Source organism: Salvelinus namaycush, chromosome 35 (assembly GCF_016432855.1).
Source record: "Salvelinus namaycush isolate Seneca chromosome 35, SaNama_1.0, whole genome shotgun sequence".
In the NCBI taxonomy this organism is placed as follows: domain Eukaryota; kingdom Metazoa; phylum Chordata; class Actinopteri; order Salmoniformes; family Salmonidae; genus Salvelinus; species Salvelinus namaycush.
In genome coordinates, this window is record NC_052341.1 from 15,485,915 (window position 1) to 15,503,048 (window position 17,134).

General features: G+C 42.9%; 1 protein-coding gene across 1 annotated transcript in view; it reads left to right on the forward strand.

Annotated features, from left to right (window-relative positions):
* si:ch211-216b21.2 (heparan sulfate glucosamine 3-O-sulfotransferase 3A1) overlaps positions 1 to 16,599 on the forward strand; it is a 54,348-nt gene extending 37,749 nt beyond the window's left edge. Inside the window, exon 2 of the mRNA XM_038975317.1 lies at positions 15,951 to 16,599. Coding sequence (XP_038831245.1) covers positions 15,951 to 16,572 — 622 coding nt within the window. The 3' untranslated portion in view covers positions 16,573 to 16,599. The remainder of the gene's footprint in view (positions 1 to 15,950) is intronic.
* Positions 16,600 to 17,134: the final 535 nt, after the last annotated feature.

Below are 17,134 nucleotides of genomic sequence, written 5' to 3' on the forward strand. Positions count from 1 at the left end.
TCATACACAAAGTAGATGTCCTACCCGACTTGCCAAAACTATAGTTTGTTAACAAGAAATTTGTGGAGTGGTTGAAAAACAAATTTTATTGACTCCAACCTGAGTGCATGTAAACTTCCGACTTCAACTGTAGGTCCTGGATGGCAGGAAGCTTGGCCACAGTGATGTACTGGGCCGTACGCACTACCCTCTTTTGCGCCCTATGGTCAGATGCCGAGCAGTTGCCAAACCAGGCGGTGATGCAACTGGTCAGGATGCTCTCGATGGTGCAGCTTTAGAACTTTTTGAGGATCTGGGGACCCATGCTAAATATTTTCAGTTTCCTGAGGTGGAAAAGGTGTTGTCGTGCCCTCTTCACAACTGTCTTGGTGTGTTTGGACCATGATAGTTTGTTGGTGATGTGGACACCAAGGAACTTGAAACTCTCGACCCGCTCCACAGGAACTAAACTTGCGGGGACTCTTCTATCCTCTATTCTGTCTGCATCCTAAATGGCACCCTATTCGTTATGTAGTGCATAACTTTTGACCAGAGACCTATCAAAAGCCATACCAAGAGCCCTGGTCAAAAAAAGTACACTAGAAAGAGAATAAGGTGCCATTTGGGATGTGGACTCTCCTCTCTTCTGTTTTTCAATGTCTTACCTTTTTTTAATGGGATGGCTCTAGTGTATAATGTAGGTTCTATTTCTCCCCACCTCAGTCTCTCTCATCTTCTTCCTAAAACAATTGTAGTGAGGAACAATTCACTGGCAGGTTTCTGCAAAGATAAGCCTTATTTTCCCCCTTACGCAATGAACTGGGGACTTACACTCAGCACCAGGAAAAGTGGTCTGCTTAAAACACTGTTGATGAATTAGAAGAACATACTGCAAAGCTAACTATAAAATATTTACTAAACCGCATGGTGGTAGTTGATATGGAAGAAGAAAAAGGGGACAAAAAAGCACTCAGCTCTTACCAGCACAAAGAGCATCTAGCGGGGAAATGTATTTGCACACGAATTGAGAAAAAAATGACTAAGTGTAGGCTGTTTTTGTTTCAATGCATGGTATTATTCTAACACCCCGCTCAAGGACAGATAGGGTTCTATTTTCTTCCATATCCCTCCACAGTTTATGACTTTTCTAATATTATGAGTTAGGGTGGGACATTTTGTTTTATTTTTCCTTGCTTCTATTTCAGGTGGTAGCCAGACTAAACCCAACCCAAAAAGGTTTAGCTAAACTGGTGCAGAAAATCAGAAATCCATTTGACAATGGCGATTTTCCAATGGTGCTTTTCTCTGGTCTGGTGTGGGTTGAATACGGGCGGCAGGTAGCCTAGTGGTTAGAGTGTTGGGCCAGTAACCGAAAGGTTGCTGGATTGAATCCCAGAGCTGACAATGTAAAAAAAAAATGTTTTTCCACTGAACAAGGCAGTTAACCCACTTTAGGCCGTCATTGTAAATAAGAATTTGTTCTTAACTGACTTGCCTAGTTAAATAAATAAAAATATAGTATGTCAGGTTTGCAACCTATGCTTCACTTGGCTTTTTATTAGATTACAGCAGTAGTTTACATCATTGAGGGAATAGACACTAGAAGGTACTTTGAGCCTTGGAGTGTGTGTGTGTTTATGTTATGCCTCTAAATTTGGTGACAAACTGAGCAAACGGAGCGAAAACACTTGAGCATTGTTTCTTTTTTGCTCATTTGGTAGTCAGACAGCCAGCCCAAAGGGATTAACAACATTAAAAAAATATATATATATATGTTCTACGACTCAGCTTGTTCAGCTGTAGCTTTTAAGTGAAGGACGTTGTCTTGACTGTGCTCAGACTGTTTCTTCCTATCTCTTACAGGTCATTTGACCTATATCATCACAGCAAAATAGGATTTGAACATTTAGTCCATAATGTCGCTTTATCTAAATCATGAAGCTCATCTACATTTCCTGTGGTGCAGGAAAAGTCTCAGCAACAAAAGAGTGATCAAATTAAGGTCCTACATCTGTACCAATCTGTTTCCCTTTACCAGTTTTCTCAGCAGTTATTGCTGTCCAATATGTTGATATTTTATCCCACTAGTCTTGCTGGTATCCCTTCATGACCCCACATAGTTTTTATCAAAACCTTGTTGTAATTTTCTCAGAGGAAAGACTAACGGAGGTCCTGTCCTCCCTTTTTTTCCAGGAAGAGATGAGATGTCTCTTATCTAGTAATTGTGTCACTCTCCAAAATGACTTCCGACCTCTTAAAATTCCCATGCATCACTCCAACCCCACCACAATTCCCATGTGTGATTCCATACGAAACCAGGACAACTAAATATTTTGTCTAAACTGAATCCATAGAATGGTCCTTTGGAGGAAGGATTTTTGACACATAGTTGACATTTACATCGAAAAGCATAATTGAGAAATAATCAAAGTTGGCATATTTATGACATTTTGGTCTTACCCAGGCCTCCTTTAAGACTCCATAATGTATAATCTGTAGGTGTTACAAAGCAAAAAAATGGGTCATATTAAGCTTTAATGCTTGCTCTGTAATATTAGTAGTATTTTGATTTCAATAACATTGTTTTAAACAATTTATGAATATTGCAAAATATCAACATGTATATGAAAAAAGAAATGGGGGGATTTGTCAATTATTTAAAAGGGATACTACGGTATTTTGGCAATGCACCTGCTGATGAAACATTATGGAGTTTTAAAGGAGGTCTGGGTAAGGCCAAAATGTCATAAATATGCCAACTTGATGAATGGGCAAGACAAAAGATTTAAGTGCCTTTGAATGGGGTATGGTAGCAGCTGGCAGGCGCACCGTTTTGTGTCAAGAACTGCAATGCACGCTCAATAGTTTCCCGTGTGTGGGAAGTATTGGAGTCAACATCGGCCAGCATTCCTGTGGAACGCTTTCGACACCTTGTAGAGTCCATGCCCGGAAGAATTGAGGCTGTTCTTAGGGCAAAGGGGGGGGGGGGGGGGGGGGGGGGGGTTGCGACTCAATATTAGTAAGGTGTTCCTAATATTTGGTATACTCAGTGTAAATAAAGTGTAATATTGGGATGCAAACTCAAAATGTTATACATTTCAACTCTATATCTGAGATAGTACAGGTGTCTTCTTTTTCTAAAGCCCATAACCATGTGTGTGAGGTGTATACTTTTGTTTCAAAGTAGATTTTTAAGGCTACCAATAATCACTCTGTGTAACCCTGATTTAGCCAACTGCAGTAAAAGGTTAATTCATTCTCAATTATGCTTTTAGATACAAATATCAAATATACTGTTGTGTATACTCATGACGTTGGCCTGGGGGTAGGTTTATGACAGTCATAAATACCCCCCCCCCTTTTTCCTCTCTCTACCCTACTGATGTGACATTTGAAAATCCTTTGGTTAACATAGAGATTCTGGGAACATCAGAAGGTGGGGGGAAATGAACTATATTCTGGTAATCCGACCAATTGAACATATGCGGTGGTACTTAATGAATATGATGTCAGTTCGGTTGTCATCTGAGACATTCTCATCAATAATAGGAGGACATAAACTCTACAGTGGAAAGTCTGCACATTGTAGTTATCAGATTCACATGGAATTGTTGTTCAATTTAAATGTTTGAACATAAAATTATTGGTGAAGAGATTAAATGTAATTTTAGCTTCCAAATGAGAGATTTGGGTTTTCATAAGGTTAGGGCTCTGCTCAATCAGTGGCCCGCCCCTGTGAAGAGACATGGGTTATAAAACTTTTCAAACACACCCTTCTCGCTCCACTATATAAAGCCTTGACGAAAATATAACCTCCTGTTCCAAGTACGTGAGGTCTGCAGCCTTTTGCGTTAAAAGGACTAACATGTCAACTACAGAACTAAGCCAACCTCAGCGTGAGCTTTGGTTGCGAATGGTATGAACTTTGAACTCTTATTCACTACAGAAGTGATACCTCCTAGCCGTTGAGTTAGCAACAGCAGTTGCAAATGTGGGCTAGGAAAGAACAGACAGAGTATCCCGTCTACCACACAACGACATTACTACAACGTATCCAATTTACCACCAGAGACATTCTTCAAAGGACAAAGGACTCGGTTGGGCAACACGGCCTTCCATCTACCACCAACCTACCGAAGCGCAGCTCAGAGTAAATATTTATTGCATTTTCCTTTTCCAAATGGGCGGTAATTTAGAATGCATAAGATACTGTATTTACGATAGCATGGCTTCTCCCTTGGTTCCTCAAGTCTTCCCGCTCTTTCACTCAAACCCAGCCCCCTTTTCTTTTGTGTAACCAGCTGTCATATCTGTTCCGCCCGCTAGGGACGTTTTCCTTTATGACGTAATTTGTAATCAAGGTATGATTCATTCTGTGTATATGAAATTCTGTGTGATTAGTTAGGTATTTAGTAAATAAATAATTAAACCCAATTTTGTATTGCTGATTCAACTTGTTAGCCAGGGTTCGTGAAGATAACCAAGAATTTACAACTTTCAGATGAGACTGAAATAAGGTGACGATTAATATTGACTGCTATTGATGTAAAATATGACTAGGTCTTTAAGAGTTTATTCGGAAGATAACAGCTCTATAAATATTATTTCGTGGTGCCCCGACTTTCTAGTTAATTACAATTACATTTACATGAAAGGATTTTATAGAATAGCATGTCATATCACTTAATCCGGCATAGCCAAAGACACGACACTGTGTGTCAACAATCTTTTCTCCAAAGGACCATTCTTTGGATTACATTTCGTGAAAATCCCCCCAAATCATGGTATTTTTTTGTCCTGGTTTCGTATGGAATCACTCATGTCTTTGTAGATTATTTGGTTTTCCTCAAAGTGCCTGTCAGTCGCATGAAAAAATACATTTGGTCTCAAATGAGCAATATAAGGACCGTATCTGGTAGAACTGAGCCACCCACAATCAAGGTGTCACAACTTGAAGCAGATGTATCTGCATGCAGAATATATCTCCCTAATGCAATCTAATGAGATAATTAGTCTTTAATGACGTACGATTTCCTCAAGTTGTTTTCCAAAGGTCAGAGGGGACATCAGTAATAGCTATGTGGCTTGGACAGCTACACTGCATGGCAATGTGAACCCCGGGCGGGAGGGGAAGCTAGGGTTTGTGTCCCAAATGGCGTCCTATTCCCTATATAGTGCACTACATTTGACCAGAATCCTGTGGGCCCATAGTCAGGGGGCCCATCCTGTGGGCCCATAGTCACTATCCATAGTGAATAGGGTGGACTTTGTAACACAGTCAGGGGGATTTTGAGATATAGATCACAGGAGGGTTAGTAGTAGAGGAGGGGAATGGACAGGGGAGATTATAAATACGCTAGGGGAATAAAGAGCAGGTGAACAGACAGATCCCAGGGGCATGGAGCTCTGGAGCTGACAGGGGCAGGAGGAGGGACACTAAGCCCAAACGGAGAGCAGGATTTGGGGTTAGTCTCACACCTGTAATCCCCCGACCCCAACCACCATGATAAACGGCTGGATCTCTCACCACCGGAGCTGTTGGTGACAACCGTTACCCAGTATCACAGTTTACTTTCTACACCAACCACTGTCACCAAGTGCAGCTACAGTATATAAAAATAACCATGGGATAGAATGAAACGGGGAGTAATTCTATTATATAGCTAGCTCACCTGTCCTTTTATTTTGTCACTTGTCAGAGATTACAGTTGGAATCCCTGATGTTTCAGTGGAGTACATAAAGTTAAACAGTTGTTTCTCCATCTCACATCATAGCCTACTACTTTAACTCCCCTCTCACATCACATCTCCTATGCCAGCCCAGCCCAGTCCCAGTGCCTGGGGCGTTTGCTAGCCCCAGGGCCGGTTGAGGTGCTACATTGTTACCAGAGGGGTTGACAGAGCTGTAAAGTAGCAGACCCAGCAGAACAGGAGCAGGCAGACATACCAGCACACACAGCAGTCAATTCTCTAAATCACTGCCCCCCCCCCCCCCCCCCCCCCCTCCCCAGCACTATCCCCCTCCTGACCTCAGCTCGAGACCAGTGACCTGGAAAATGGCTGCTGAGCAGAGCTGCGGACAGAGAGCCAAGCGCTTCCCCTCCTTTTCCCTCCCCTGCAGACAGCAGAAATATTCAGCCAATTACCAGATGATTATCTGGTCACAACACCATCCACGGCGGCCGGGTGGGAAACACTCTGGGAGTGGATGAGTGGATGTACAGCATGCTTGGCTGGCTGTCAGCCTCTCTCCACACTGGAAGGGAATAATTAATCAAAGGCTTCTACATGGGAAGAAGTGGACCGGGATGCCCACTCCACTCGCCTTTTAGCCATTATACCTCCATTGACAGACATGTACAGATATAGGATCTTAATTTGACCTGTATTGTCGCAGCAAAATAATCCTACAGGTTTTGAACATTTAGGATTCCCTAGTGGCGCAGCAGTCTAAGGCACTGCATCTCAGTGCAAGAGGCGTCACTACAGTCCCTGGTTTGAATCCAGGCTGTGATTGGAAGTCCCATAGGGCGGCGCACAATTGGCCCAGCGTCATCCGTCATTGTAAATAAGAATTTGTTCTTAACTGACTTGCCTAGTTAAATAAAGTCCATAATTTTGTTGGTTAGGCTATTAGCTGGTCAAAATGAGGCTATGTGAAACTGTAATACTGTTAATATAACTGTGTGTTAGAGCAGGTTTTCAATGAATTTATGTAAATCTCAGCAACAAAAGAATAATCAAAGTAAGATCCTACATCTGTAGAAGTAAATGAGGGATCCCCCTTCTTCACAGGTCCCCAGACACACATTCATTTGGGCCAGACATTAGACCCAGTCCAACCCCAGACCCTTTCATTCCCCAGCACCTTTCTGATTCATATGGGATAAAGCAGAGGGATTTGCTCACTTGCTAGTTTTGTTGTTTTGTTACATTGGATTGGGGAACGTAAGCCGTGATGCCGTGATGCCCATCAGACGCCTTGTGCCAAAGTGTTCTTTTTATAGACAACCTTACAAAGGACTCATTGACTGATATAACAGGGAATAGTCCCCCCAATGAGTGTTGGCAGGCTACATTGCCTAGTTAGTAGAACCATATGAGGGTATTCTCTCAGAGTACAGTTTATACCATGTTCTGTTGCACATACTGTACCTTCATAAAAACAATATTGGTTATTTGTTTGCACTCCCATAAATTTACCCTTCAACCTTTGTCATTTTCAAATTTTGGGACGACACCATAAATCGTCATTTTGCTTTCCACTTTCCGCTATATCTATGTTAGTTTTAGCATCAAAATTGAAATATAAAAAAAGGTTAGGCTCACATAATGTATATCTTTATTCAGTTCTGCTCTGTAGTCGCGTTGTTTCACGAGTTGAAACCTGCTGCCTGTATGTCATGCATCAGTGTGTATGAGTAGTCCTATTCTAGCAGCGCGAAGAAGACATCAAAGCAGCGCTGTGGAACCGCAGTAAATCTCAGGCAAATCTCTTGGAAGGTGCCTCGTTCGTTACATCACCTAAGCTGACAATAAAGTTTCATTAGAAAGAACTGCATGCGGTTCCTGTTGGAATGGAAATAAATACTCTTGTATAGTCCACATAAACCAGAGCCGCTCTCTGCTCTCTTCCCTGGGCTCTCCTTTACCGTGGCCAACATGAGTAAAACATTTAAACGTGTAAACCCTCGCAAGGCTGCCGTGCCAGACGGCATCCCTAGCCACGTCCTCAGACCCTGGGTCTCGACCGCACCCTGTGCAACTGGGTCCTGGACTTTCTGACAGGCCGCCCCCAGGTGGTGAAGGTAGGAAACAACATCTCCACCCCGCTGATCCTCAACATTGAGGCCCCACAAGGGTGCGTTCTCAGCCCTCTCTTGTACTCCCTGTTCACCCATCAATCAAATGTATTTATAAAGCCCTTCTTACATCAGCTGATGTCACAAAGTGCTGAACAGAAACCCAGCCTAAAACCCCAAATAGCAAGCAATGCAGGTGTAGAAGCACGGTGGCTAGGAAAAACTCCCTTGAAAGGCCGGAAACCTAGGAAGAAACCTAGAGAGGAACCAGGCTATGAGGGGTGGCCAGTCCTCTTCTGGCTGTGCCGGGTGGAGATTATAACAGAACATGGCCAAGATGTTCAAAATGTTCATAGATGACCAGCAGGGTCAAATAATAATAATCACAGTGGTTGTAGAGGGTGCAACAGGTCAGCACCTCAGGAGTAAATGTCAGTTGGCTTTTCATAACCGATCATTCAGAGTATCTCTACCGCTCCTGCTGTCTCTAGAGAGTTGAAAACAGCAGGTCTGGGACAAGGTAGCACGTCCGGTGAACAGGTCATGGTTCCATAGCCGCAGGCAGAACAGTTGAAACTGGAGCAGCTCGACCAGGTGGACTGGGGACAGCAAGGAGTCATCAGGCCAGGTAGTCCTGAGGCATGGTGCTAGGTCTCAGGTCCTCCGAGAGAGAGAGAAAGAGAGAAAGAAAGAGAAAAAGAGAGAGAAAAGAGAGAGAGAGAGAGATAATTAGAGCGAGCATACTTAAATTCACACAGGACACCAGATAAGATAGGAGAAATACTCCAGATATAACAGACTGACGCTAGCCCCCCGAAACAAACTATTGCAGCATAAATACCAGAGGCTGAGACAGGAGGGGTCGGGAGACACTGTGGCCCCGTCCGACGATACCCCTGGACAGGGCCAAACAGGCAGGATATAACTCCACCCACTATGCCAAAGTACAGCCCCCACACCACTAAAGGGATATCTTCAACCACCAACTTACTATCCTGAGACAAGGCCGAGTATTGCCAGTGACTCAACCCACTCAAGTGGCGCACCCTTCCTAGGGACGGCATGGAAGAGCACCAGTAAGCCAGTGACTCAGACCCTGTAATAGGGTTTGAGGCAGAGAATCCCAGTATAGAGAGGGGAACCAGCCAGGCAGTGACAGCAAGGGCGGTTTCTTGCTCCAGTGCCTTTCCGTTCACCTTCACACTCCTGGGCCATGACTGCGTGGCTTGATTACCAACCACGATGAGACGGCCTACAGGAAGGGGGTGAGGGCCCCCGGAGTGTGGTGTCAGGAAATTAACCTCTCACTCATCGTCAACAAAACAAAGGAGATGATCGTGAACTTCAGGAAACAGCAGAGGGAGCATCCCCCCATCCACATCGACGGGACAGTAGTGGAGAAGGTGGAAAGTTTTAAGTTCCTCGGCGTACACGTCATGGACAAACTGGAATGGTCCACCCACACAGACAGTGCCTCTTCAACCTCAGGAGGCTGAAGAAATTTGGCTTGTCACTTAACTTTTACAGATGCACAATCGAGAGCGTCCTGTCGGGCTGTTTCACCGCCTGGTACGGCAACTGCTCCGCCCACAACCGCAATGCTCTCCAGTAGGTTGTGCGATCTGCACAACGCATCACCGGGGGCAAACTACCTGCCCTCCAAGACACCTACAGCACCCGATGTCACAGGAAGGCCAAAAAGATAGTCAAGGACAACAACCACCCGAGCCACTGCCTGTTCACCCTGCTATCATCCAGAAGGCGAGGTCAGTACTGGTGCATCAAACTGGGACCGAGAGACTGAAAAACAGCTTCTATCTCAAGGCCATCATACTGTTAAACAGCCATCATTAACATTGAGTGGCTGCTGCCAACATACAGACTCAAATCTCTGGCCATTTTAATAAATGTAATAAATGGATTTAATAAAGGTATCACTAGTCATTTTAAATAACGCCACTTTAATCATGTCTACATATCCTACATTACTCACCTCATATGTATATACTGTATTCTATACGATCTACTGCATCTTGCCTATGCTGCACGGCCATCGCTCATCCATATATTTATATGTGCATATTCTTATTCAACCCTTTACATTTGTGTGTATAAGGTAGTCGTTGTGAATTTGTTAGATTACTTGTTAGATATTACTGCACTGTCGGAACTAGAAGCACAAGCATTTCGCTACACTTGCATTAACATCTGCTAACCATGTGTATGTGACTATTAGACTTTGATTTGATTTGATTTATAGTCCTCCCAGACCTGTGAATGGATCTATCTGGGTTCAACTTCAAACTCTCTCCCCACTCAATCCTCAGTCTGCACTCCTTGGGAATACATTTAGAGATGTCTTTATTTCTTTAGAATTGCAGAGTTTATTTACAATATAAATCCTCCTTTGAAATATTCATGGAAGCCAAACATCTGGAAAGTTCTGCTTTGTAGAAGAAGAAGAACATGGTTATGGCTAATAGGTGTCTGTTCACATGACTATATTTGTTAGGGGACCTATACTATTCTTACTGTAATCACCACAAAGGTTGCATTCCAAATGCCCCCTTATTCCCTTTATATTACACTGTGCACTACTGTTGACCAGGGCTAATAGGGCTCAGGGTGCCATTATGGATACAGCCTATATCTGATGCTTCAGTTGAGGAGCTGGTGGATAACCTCAATGAACCACAGTCTCATTCCTGTACTCTGCACCTCCGAGGGGAGCAGACCATAAACCAGGGTGATTGCTCTGCCTGTAAAGGAGATGGACCAGAGATAATGTGAATGGAAAGAAAGCTTGTTCCCTGCAGTTTAGCCCCTCCTCCCTTCCCCCTCCTCCCCCCCTGTTACAGCTGTAGGTGTGCTGCCTCTCATTGACACTGAGAGGACTGGGGTCAGGTGACAGTCAATGTTGGGGGTGCAGTGCGAATGTCAGAACACAGGAGAGCCTTGTAGCCCCCTGTCCCCATCAACCACTTCCTTCTCGTGTTGGCTTACTTCTTGTCTTATCAACCCACTTCCTGTCTCTCTGTCTGTCACCATGGTAGCCCTGACCTTGTGAAATGAGGCTGCCAGGTTAGAGTCACTCAGGATGCTCAGGCTCTTTTCCCTGGATGCATCCGCACCCCTGTACTTCTGTGCTGGGCCTAGAAAGGCAGAAGAGGCAACATAAACCATTGATTTCCACTTTAAAAATGCATTATGCAGAAATCTCTACACCATTTTCTGGTTGCTAAAATTCTAATAGTTTGCCTAATTTCAGTTTATGTGACAAAACAAGCAAGTATCATGTAAATCATTGTACCATCTAAACCGTTGTGAAATATATTTTCCATAGAAAAGATTGTATTTTCAGCTGTTTTAAGCTGGTGTACAAAACCAAAAGTAAAAGACACAAAAACAAAACTTAAGAATGTGAAGCATAGAAATAGTGCACATAGAACTGATCTACCACTTCTTAGACTTGTTTTCTATGAGAATGACAGATCTATAATACACATTTCTATGTGAATTTGGTCAGGTCATCCAAAAAGTGACATATTGCAGCTTTAAAATGTCAGAATAGATTTTGAATCTGTATCAACCCCTACAAAAATGTCCATTAATTATAATTCACATTTCCTTTTGCTGCAGGATACTTTTCCAGCTTTAGCAAACTGGCTCAAATTAAGTTCCTACATCTGTATAGATCTTGGCAGAAAATTAGGTATCATGGCGGAACCCAGAAGACATTGCCCAAATTGAAGGTGGTAATGTTTTGTGTGAAACCAAATCCTCTAATTTCAGACTGGATATTTACATATACAGTACCAGTCAAAAGTTTGGACACAACTACTCATTCCAGAGTTTTTATTTATTTTTACTATTTTCTACATTGTAGGATAATAGTAAAGACATAACAACTATGAAATAACACATATGAAATCATGTAGAAACAAATCAAAATATATTTGAGATTTGAGATTCTTCAAATAGCTACCCTTTGCCTTGATGGCAGCTTTGCACACTCTTGGCATTCTCTCAACCAGCTTCATGAGGTAGTCACCTGGAATGCATTTCTATTAACAGGTGTGCCTTGTTAAAAGTTAATTTGTGGAATTTCTTTCCTTTTCAATGCGTTTGAGCCATTCAGTTGTGTTGTGGCAAGGTAGGTGTGGTATGCAGAAATAGCCCTATTTGGTAAAAGACCAAGTCCATATTATGGCAAAAACAGCTCAAATAAGCAAAAAGAAACGACAGTCCATCATTACTTTAAGACATGAAGGTCAGTCAATCCGGAAAATTTCAAGAACTTTGAAAGTTTCTTCAAGTGCTGTCGCAAAAACCATCAAGCGCTATGATGAAACTGGCTCTCATGAGGACCGCAACAGGAAAGGAAGACCCAGAGTTATTAGAGTTCATTAGAGTTACCAGCCTCAGAAATCGGCAATTAACTGCAACTCAGATTGCACCTCACAGAGTTCAAGTAACAGACACATCTCAACATCAACTGTTATTTGAAATACATTCCAGGTGACTTCCACATTAAGCTGGTTGAGAGAATGGCAAGAGTGTGCAAAGCTGTCATCAAGGCAAAGGGTGTCTACTTTGAAGAATCTTAAATCTCAGATTATTTTGATTTGTTTAACACTTTTTTGGTTACTACATGATTCCATATGTGTTATTTCATAGTTGTTATGTCTTTACTATTATTCTACAATGTAGAAAATAATAAAAATAAAGAAAAACTCTTGAATGAGTAGGTGTGTCCAAACTTTTGACTGGTACTGTATATCTACTTTTCCAGTATAAGTGCAAGAAGAAAATGTTGTAGAGAAGCATAATGGTGTAGTAAATTCATCCAGTACACAGTCTGACAGTTGGCGTCTCTCTCCCTCTGAGAAACACATATCTCTGGTTGCATCTCAGATGCCTCTTGTCTCATTTAGCTGCATGGAGGTTAAACGGAGCATCATTGTTTACCTGCATGTGGTGCCGGTGGTGCCCATCTCATTAGGAAAAGGACAAGTTTGTTGGCGGTGGACAGCTGTGTATTTTTTATTTTGTTCAATATGGTGGTAGCCGAGGCCTATTTGCTGCTATTTGTCGCTTTATAAAGAGCCTGAGATTGAAAAGATGAGTAGCCTAACCCTCATTCTGTCCTCCTGTCCTCTCATCCTCCCTCTCCTCCTCTCCTACTCCCCTCCTCCCCATTCTGACCAGCTAGGGGACCTGAGAGAGGCTGGGCCCTCCTCCCTCCCCTCATACAGCTCAGTAGTTCTGTCACGGCCAGTAAACTGCGTCTGCCATGGGAGCAGCGCGGGTAGGCGACTTTGTCAGCACACACACACACACGCACACACGCACACACACACACACACACACACACACACACACACACACATACACTGGGCTTTAAGCAGAATTGCACCAGCAGAGAGATAGAGAGAGCTAGGATAAATAATTGAAGTGTGCATTCTGTACTTTGGTGAATTTTAAAGCTGTATTCTGCAGAGGCTGTAAATGTCGGGGAGAAGGAGACGTTAATGATTCATGGGCTGCTTTTATCTGCTTTGGTTCAGGTCACTGTCCTGAAGGAACTCGGGGCATTGGGGAGAGGGGGGAGAGGCAGGAAAGGTGGGGTGTCATGACCGAAAAGATTAGCCTGTTTCTCGCCTCAGTGTGTTTGTGTGTGTGTGAGTTCTCAGTGAAAAACGCGCCCGCACAAATGACATTTTTGCCAAAGAAAACGTTAAACCAAATATTATGGCTGAGCTGCCTGCCCAGTTGAACTTTTTTGCTATAAATATTTGAGGTGGAATTTATGGATATTCTTTTATCACCGGGATTTAATTTCCGAAAATGTGTTCCAAATGTGGGAATAGGGTGCCATTTGGACACACCCCTATAGTCCAACACATTTAGGAAAATGTGCCTTTACGACTGCTGTTGCTATGATTACTATGTCTCTGCTATGTTCTGTTCACTCATCTGCGACGGTTGATAAGGTGCCCTGAAACATAAGGTTTCTCTTTTCCAAATGAAGTGTCCAATAAATGTGATATTGAAACAAAAACATAACAATTATCACAATGTTCTGCGTTCCAATTCTAACACTTGTAATTTCTCAATATCTAATGAATAACAACGCGTAAATATATCCAGGCAGCAATGAATCAAATCGTGCTTCTAAAATACTCTATTAGATGCCGTTCCAAATTCGGATTCAGGTAAGCTTTATAAGCATTTTGTTCCACTGCTGCTTGTCACAAAAGAAGGATGTTTTTTTCCTGCTGAGGAAATGTTGTTAACGTAGGTTTAATATGTTGTTGTTTTTTTTACTAGCGATACAGTACGTTATTGGGATTAACATGGGTAACCGGATCCCGGGACTGTCAAATGAAATGACAGGAACTGGGAAATTAGGCCCTTCAAATGTTTTCCTCCAATGTCGCACTAATGCAATTCCACAAAATACATAACATGCACAGCAGCAGATTAGCCAAAAATGTTATCACATTATCCTAACAGGTTGTTTGCATGGAAGCATTTAGCCTAGCATATTTACTTCACACAAAGTCACCATTAATTCAAAGCACACGTGTAATTGACACTGAACGACTGCACACACGACCCAAATGCAATTAATAAACCCTGCAAGGAAACCTAGAGTACAGACTATAAACGTGTGTGCCTCTTTGAGCAGTCATTGTGACTCTTCAGACAGTCACACATTTGATAGGCCTACGCACAATTCACTACATAGCCATCTCTGTCACAGACATTCAATCTGTTAAGTGTTAACAACTCAGAGAGGCATGAGGGAAAATTCAACTTTCCTTTCCTAGAGCCTATGCTATTTTTCTATCCAGTCCCATTCTCACCTGAATTCCAAAATCCTGACTCCTGTCTCGCTTGAAAATTCCTAACTTTATTCTGTAATCCATAGTTTGCAATGCATTATCAAAGCACGTCTCTCGCCTATGCATGTCAAAATACCGGTATAACATGTCCCCCGATTCTCTGCGATGTCTCTTATGCCAATTTGCTGCCCATATGAGAGCTTCGGTAGAGAATGTGTGGTCAACAAACGGGATGATAGTACAGTAGATATGGATATATTTTTAAACACAGTTGGTCTAGTTTAAGATACCTTAAACTATTTCCTCTCTTCATATCCTCGTTTTTCATGAGCTGATCTGCTATCTGTATAGATCATCAACACGATTTTGCCAAATATAGGAGATATTCTGTAATTTGTTGAAGGAAGTTATCCAGCAAGCTTGGCAACTTTGGTCATTTGACTTTAGTTTGACTGACGTTACAAAGTTTGTATGATTTGACAACGCTCTACTCGGGGTGTGCTCTGTCGAGATAGCCTACTGCTGAATTTTCTATTTCTTTAACTAGGCATGCGCTGAATTAATTAAGGAAGATGATAAAGCTTGGAATTTATGAACGGCCTGTTTAGCAATTCACAACAATGACATTTGCGATCAAAGATAGTTACTCTATCATTACTAAATATTTGTATTTTCTCTGAAATCTTTACATAGTGGCGCCATGAAGCTGGCAATGTGGTGCAACGACAATCTTATTTGGGGAGAACCCTGGCATAGTGACCATATATTGGTATTAAACACTTTAAATGGGCAACTACGAGTTTTGCGGTGTTTCCTGTGAGTCTCGGGATAAATATAAATTATTCCAGGTATTGAAAGTTGGTAGATTTTCAGGAAAATATTAATCCTTAGTATGTCAGATGGATGGAGATTGACAGAGATCCTCTTAATGCTTTTCCGTGTTGTGTGTGAGAGTGAGGGATACCCTCCAAATGGACCCTAGGAAGAAGATCTCTGGGTTTCCGTAGCCCTTTGGCTGCATTAGGAAACACTTGGAGAGACATCCGTTCCCTCGCTCTACACAACTGTCAATACTCTCAGAGAAGTGGTTGAGTATAGGTGCTGATGTGATGCTGTACATTCCACCCCTGCTTCTCTGGCTAGTAGTAAAGCTTGCCAACATACTATAGCCGCCTGCTAAGGAATAAAGTGTTACATGTGTTTTGTATTTTCTCAGTCTCACGTTTGGTGTGTTTTGAGCTGTGTTATCATTGTCAAAGTTTATATGTAGTCATGAATTTGCTTCTTATCCTATCCATTTCTTCTCCACTCCTCTCCTCAGGGAGCTGATGCCCAAGACCCTGGAGGGCCAGATCACCATGGAGAAGACCCCCAGCTACTTTGTGACCAGAGAGGCCCCGGCCCGGATCTCCGCCATGTCCCGGGACACCAAACTTATCGTGGTGGTGCGGGACCCCGTCACCAGGGCCATCTCTGACTACACGCAGACGCTGTCCAAGAAGCCCGACATTCCCACCTTTGAGAGCCTGACCTTCAAAAACAGGACTACGGGGCTCATCGACACGTCCTGGAGCGCCATCCAGATCGGCATCTATGCCAAGCACCTGGACAACTGGCTGCAGTACTTCCCCATGGGTCAGATCCTGTTTGTGAGCGGGGAGCGTCTGATCAGCGACCCGGCCGGAGAGCTGGGCCGGGTGCAGGACTTCCTGGGGCTCAAGAGGATCATCACTGACAAACACTTCTACTTCAACCAGACCAAGGGTTTCCCCTGCCTCAAGAAGGCTGAGGGCAGCAGCAAGCCCCACTGCCTGGGCAAAACCAAAGGGCGGACCCACCCCAATATCCACCCAGAGGTGGTGCAGAGGCTACGGGACTTCTACAGGCCTTTCAACATGAAGTTCTACCAGATGACTGGACAGATATTTGGTTGGAACGATTGACTGGGCCTCAAGTACTGGATGTTCAGTGGAGAACACTGAGGACTATTGACACTACCAAATGACTGTGCGACATCCACAATACTAAGCCTAGAAGCAATATTTGTCTATGAGGGAGAAGAAAGTAGCCTAATCTGCTCTTACTGGCAAGCCAGATATGCAATATGTTTCACTGTGTTACGTATTCCTCCATCTGAACTGCCTCAAAACCAATATCAGCAGCCTACAAGATGCTGGTTGAAGAAAATGCATGTGGTGGTTCCAATACAGAAAGATACTGTGGGTACTGTCTCTACATCTCTACAAGGTTTTCCCACCACTATCAGAGTGAAGTGTTTTCTGTTTGGAACATTCCAGTGCTGCAAAAGACAAATATGCAGTGGTGTTTCTGAAATGTTATTTGAAATGGCACAGAGAGATGTTGGATATAAAGTCTTGTCTGAGTGGTTCTATGCCATACTTTAAAGCAAACCTAGCTGCTTTGCATTTTTTTCGATAAAATATTGAAAAAATAAATACTTGTTATTTATTTAAGATGATGTACACATACAGTATATAATATACA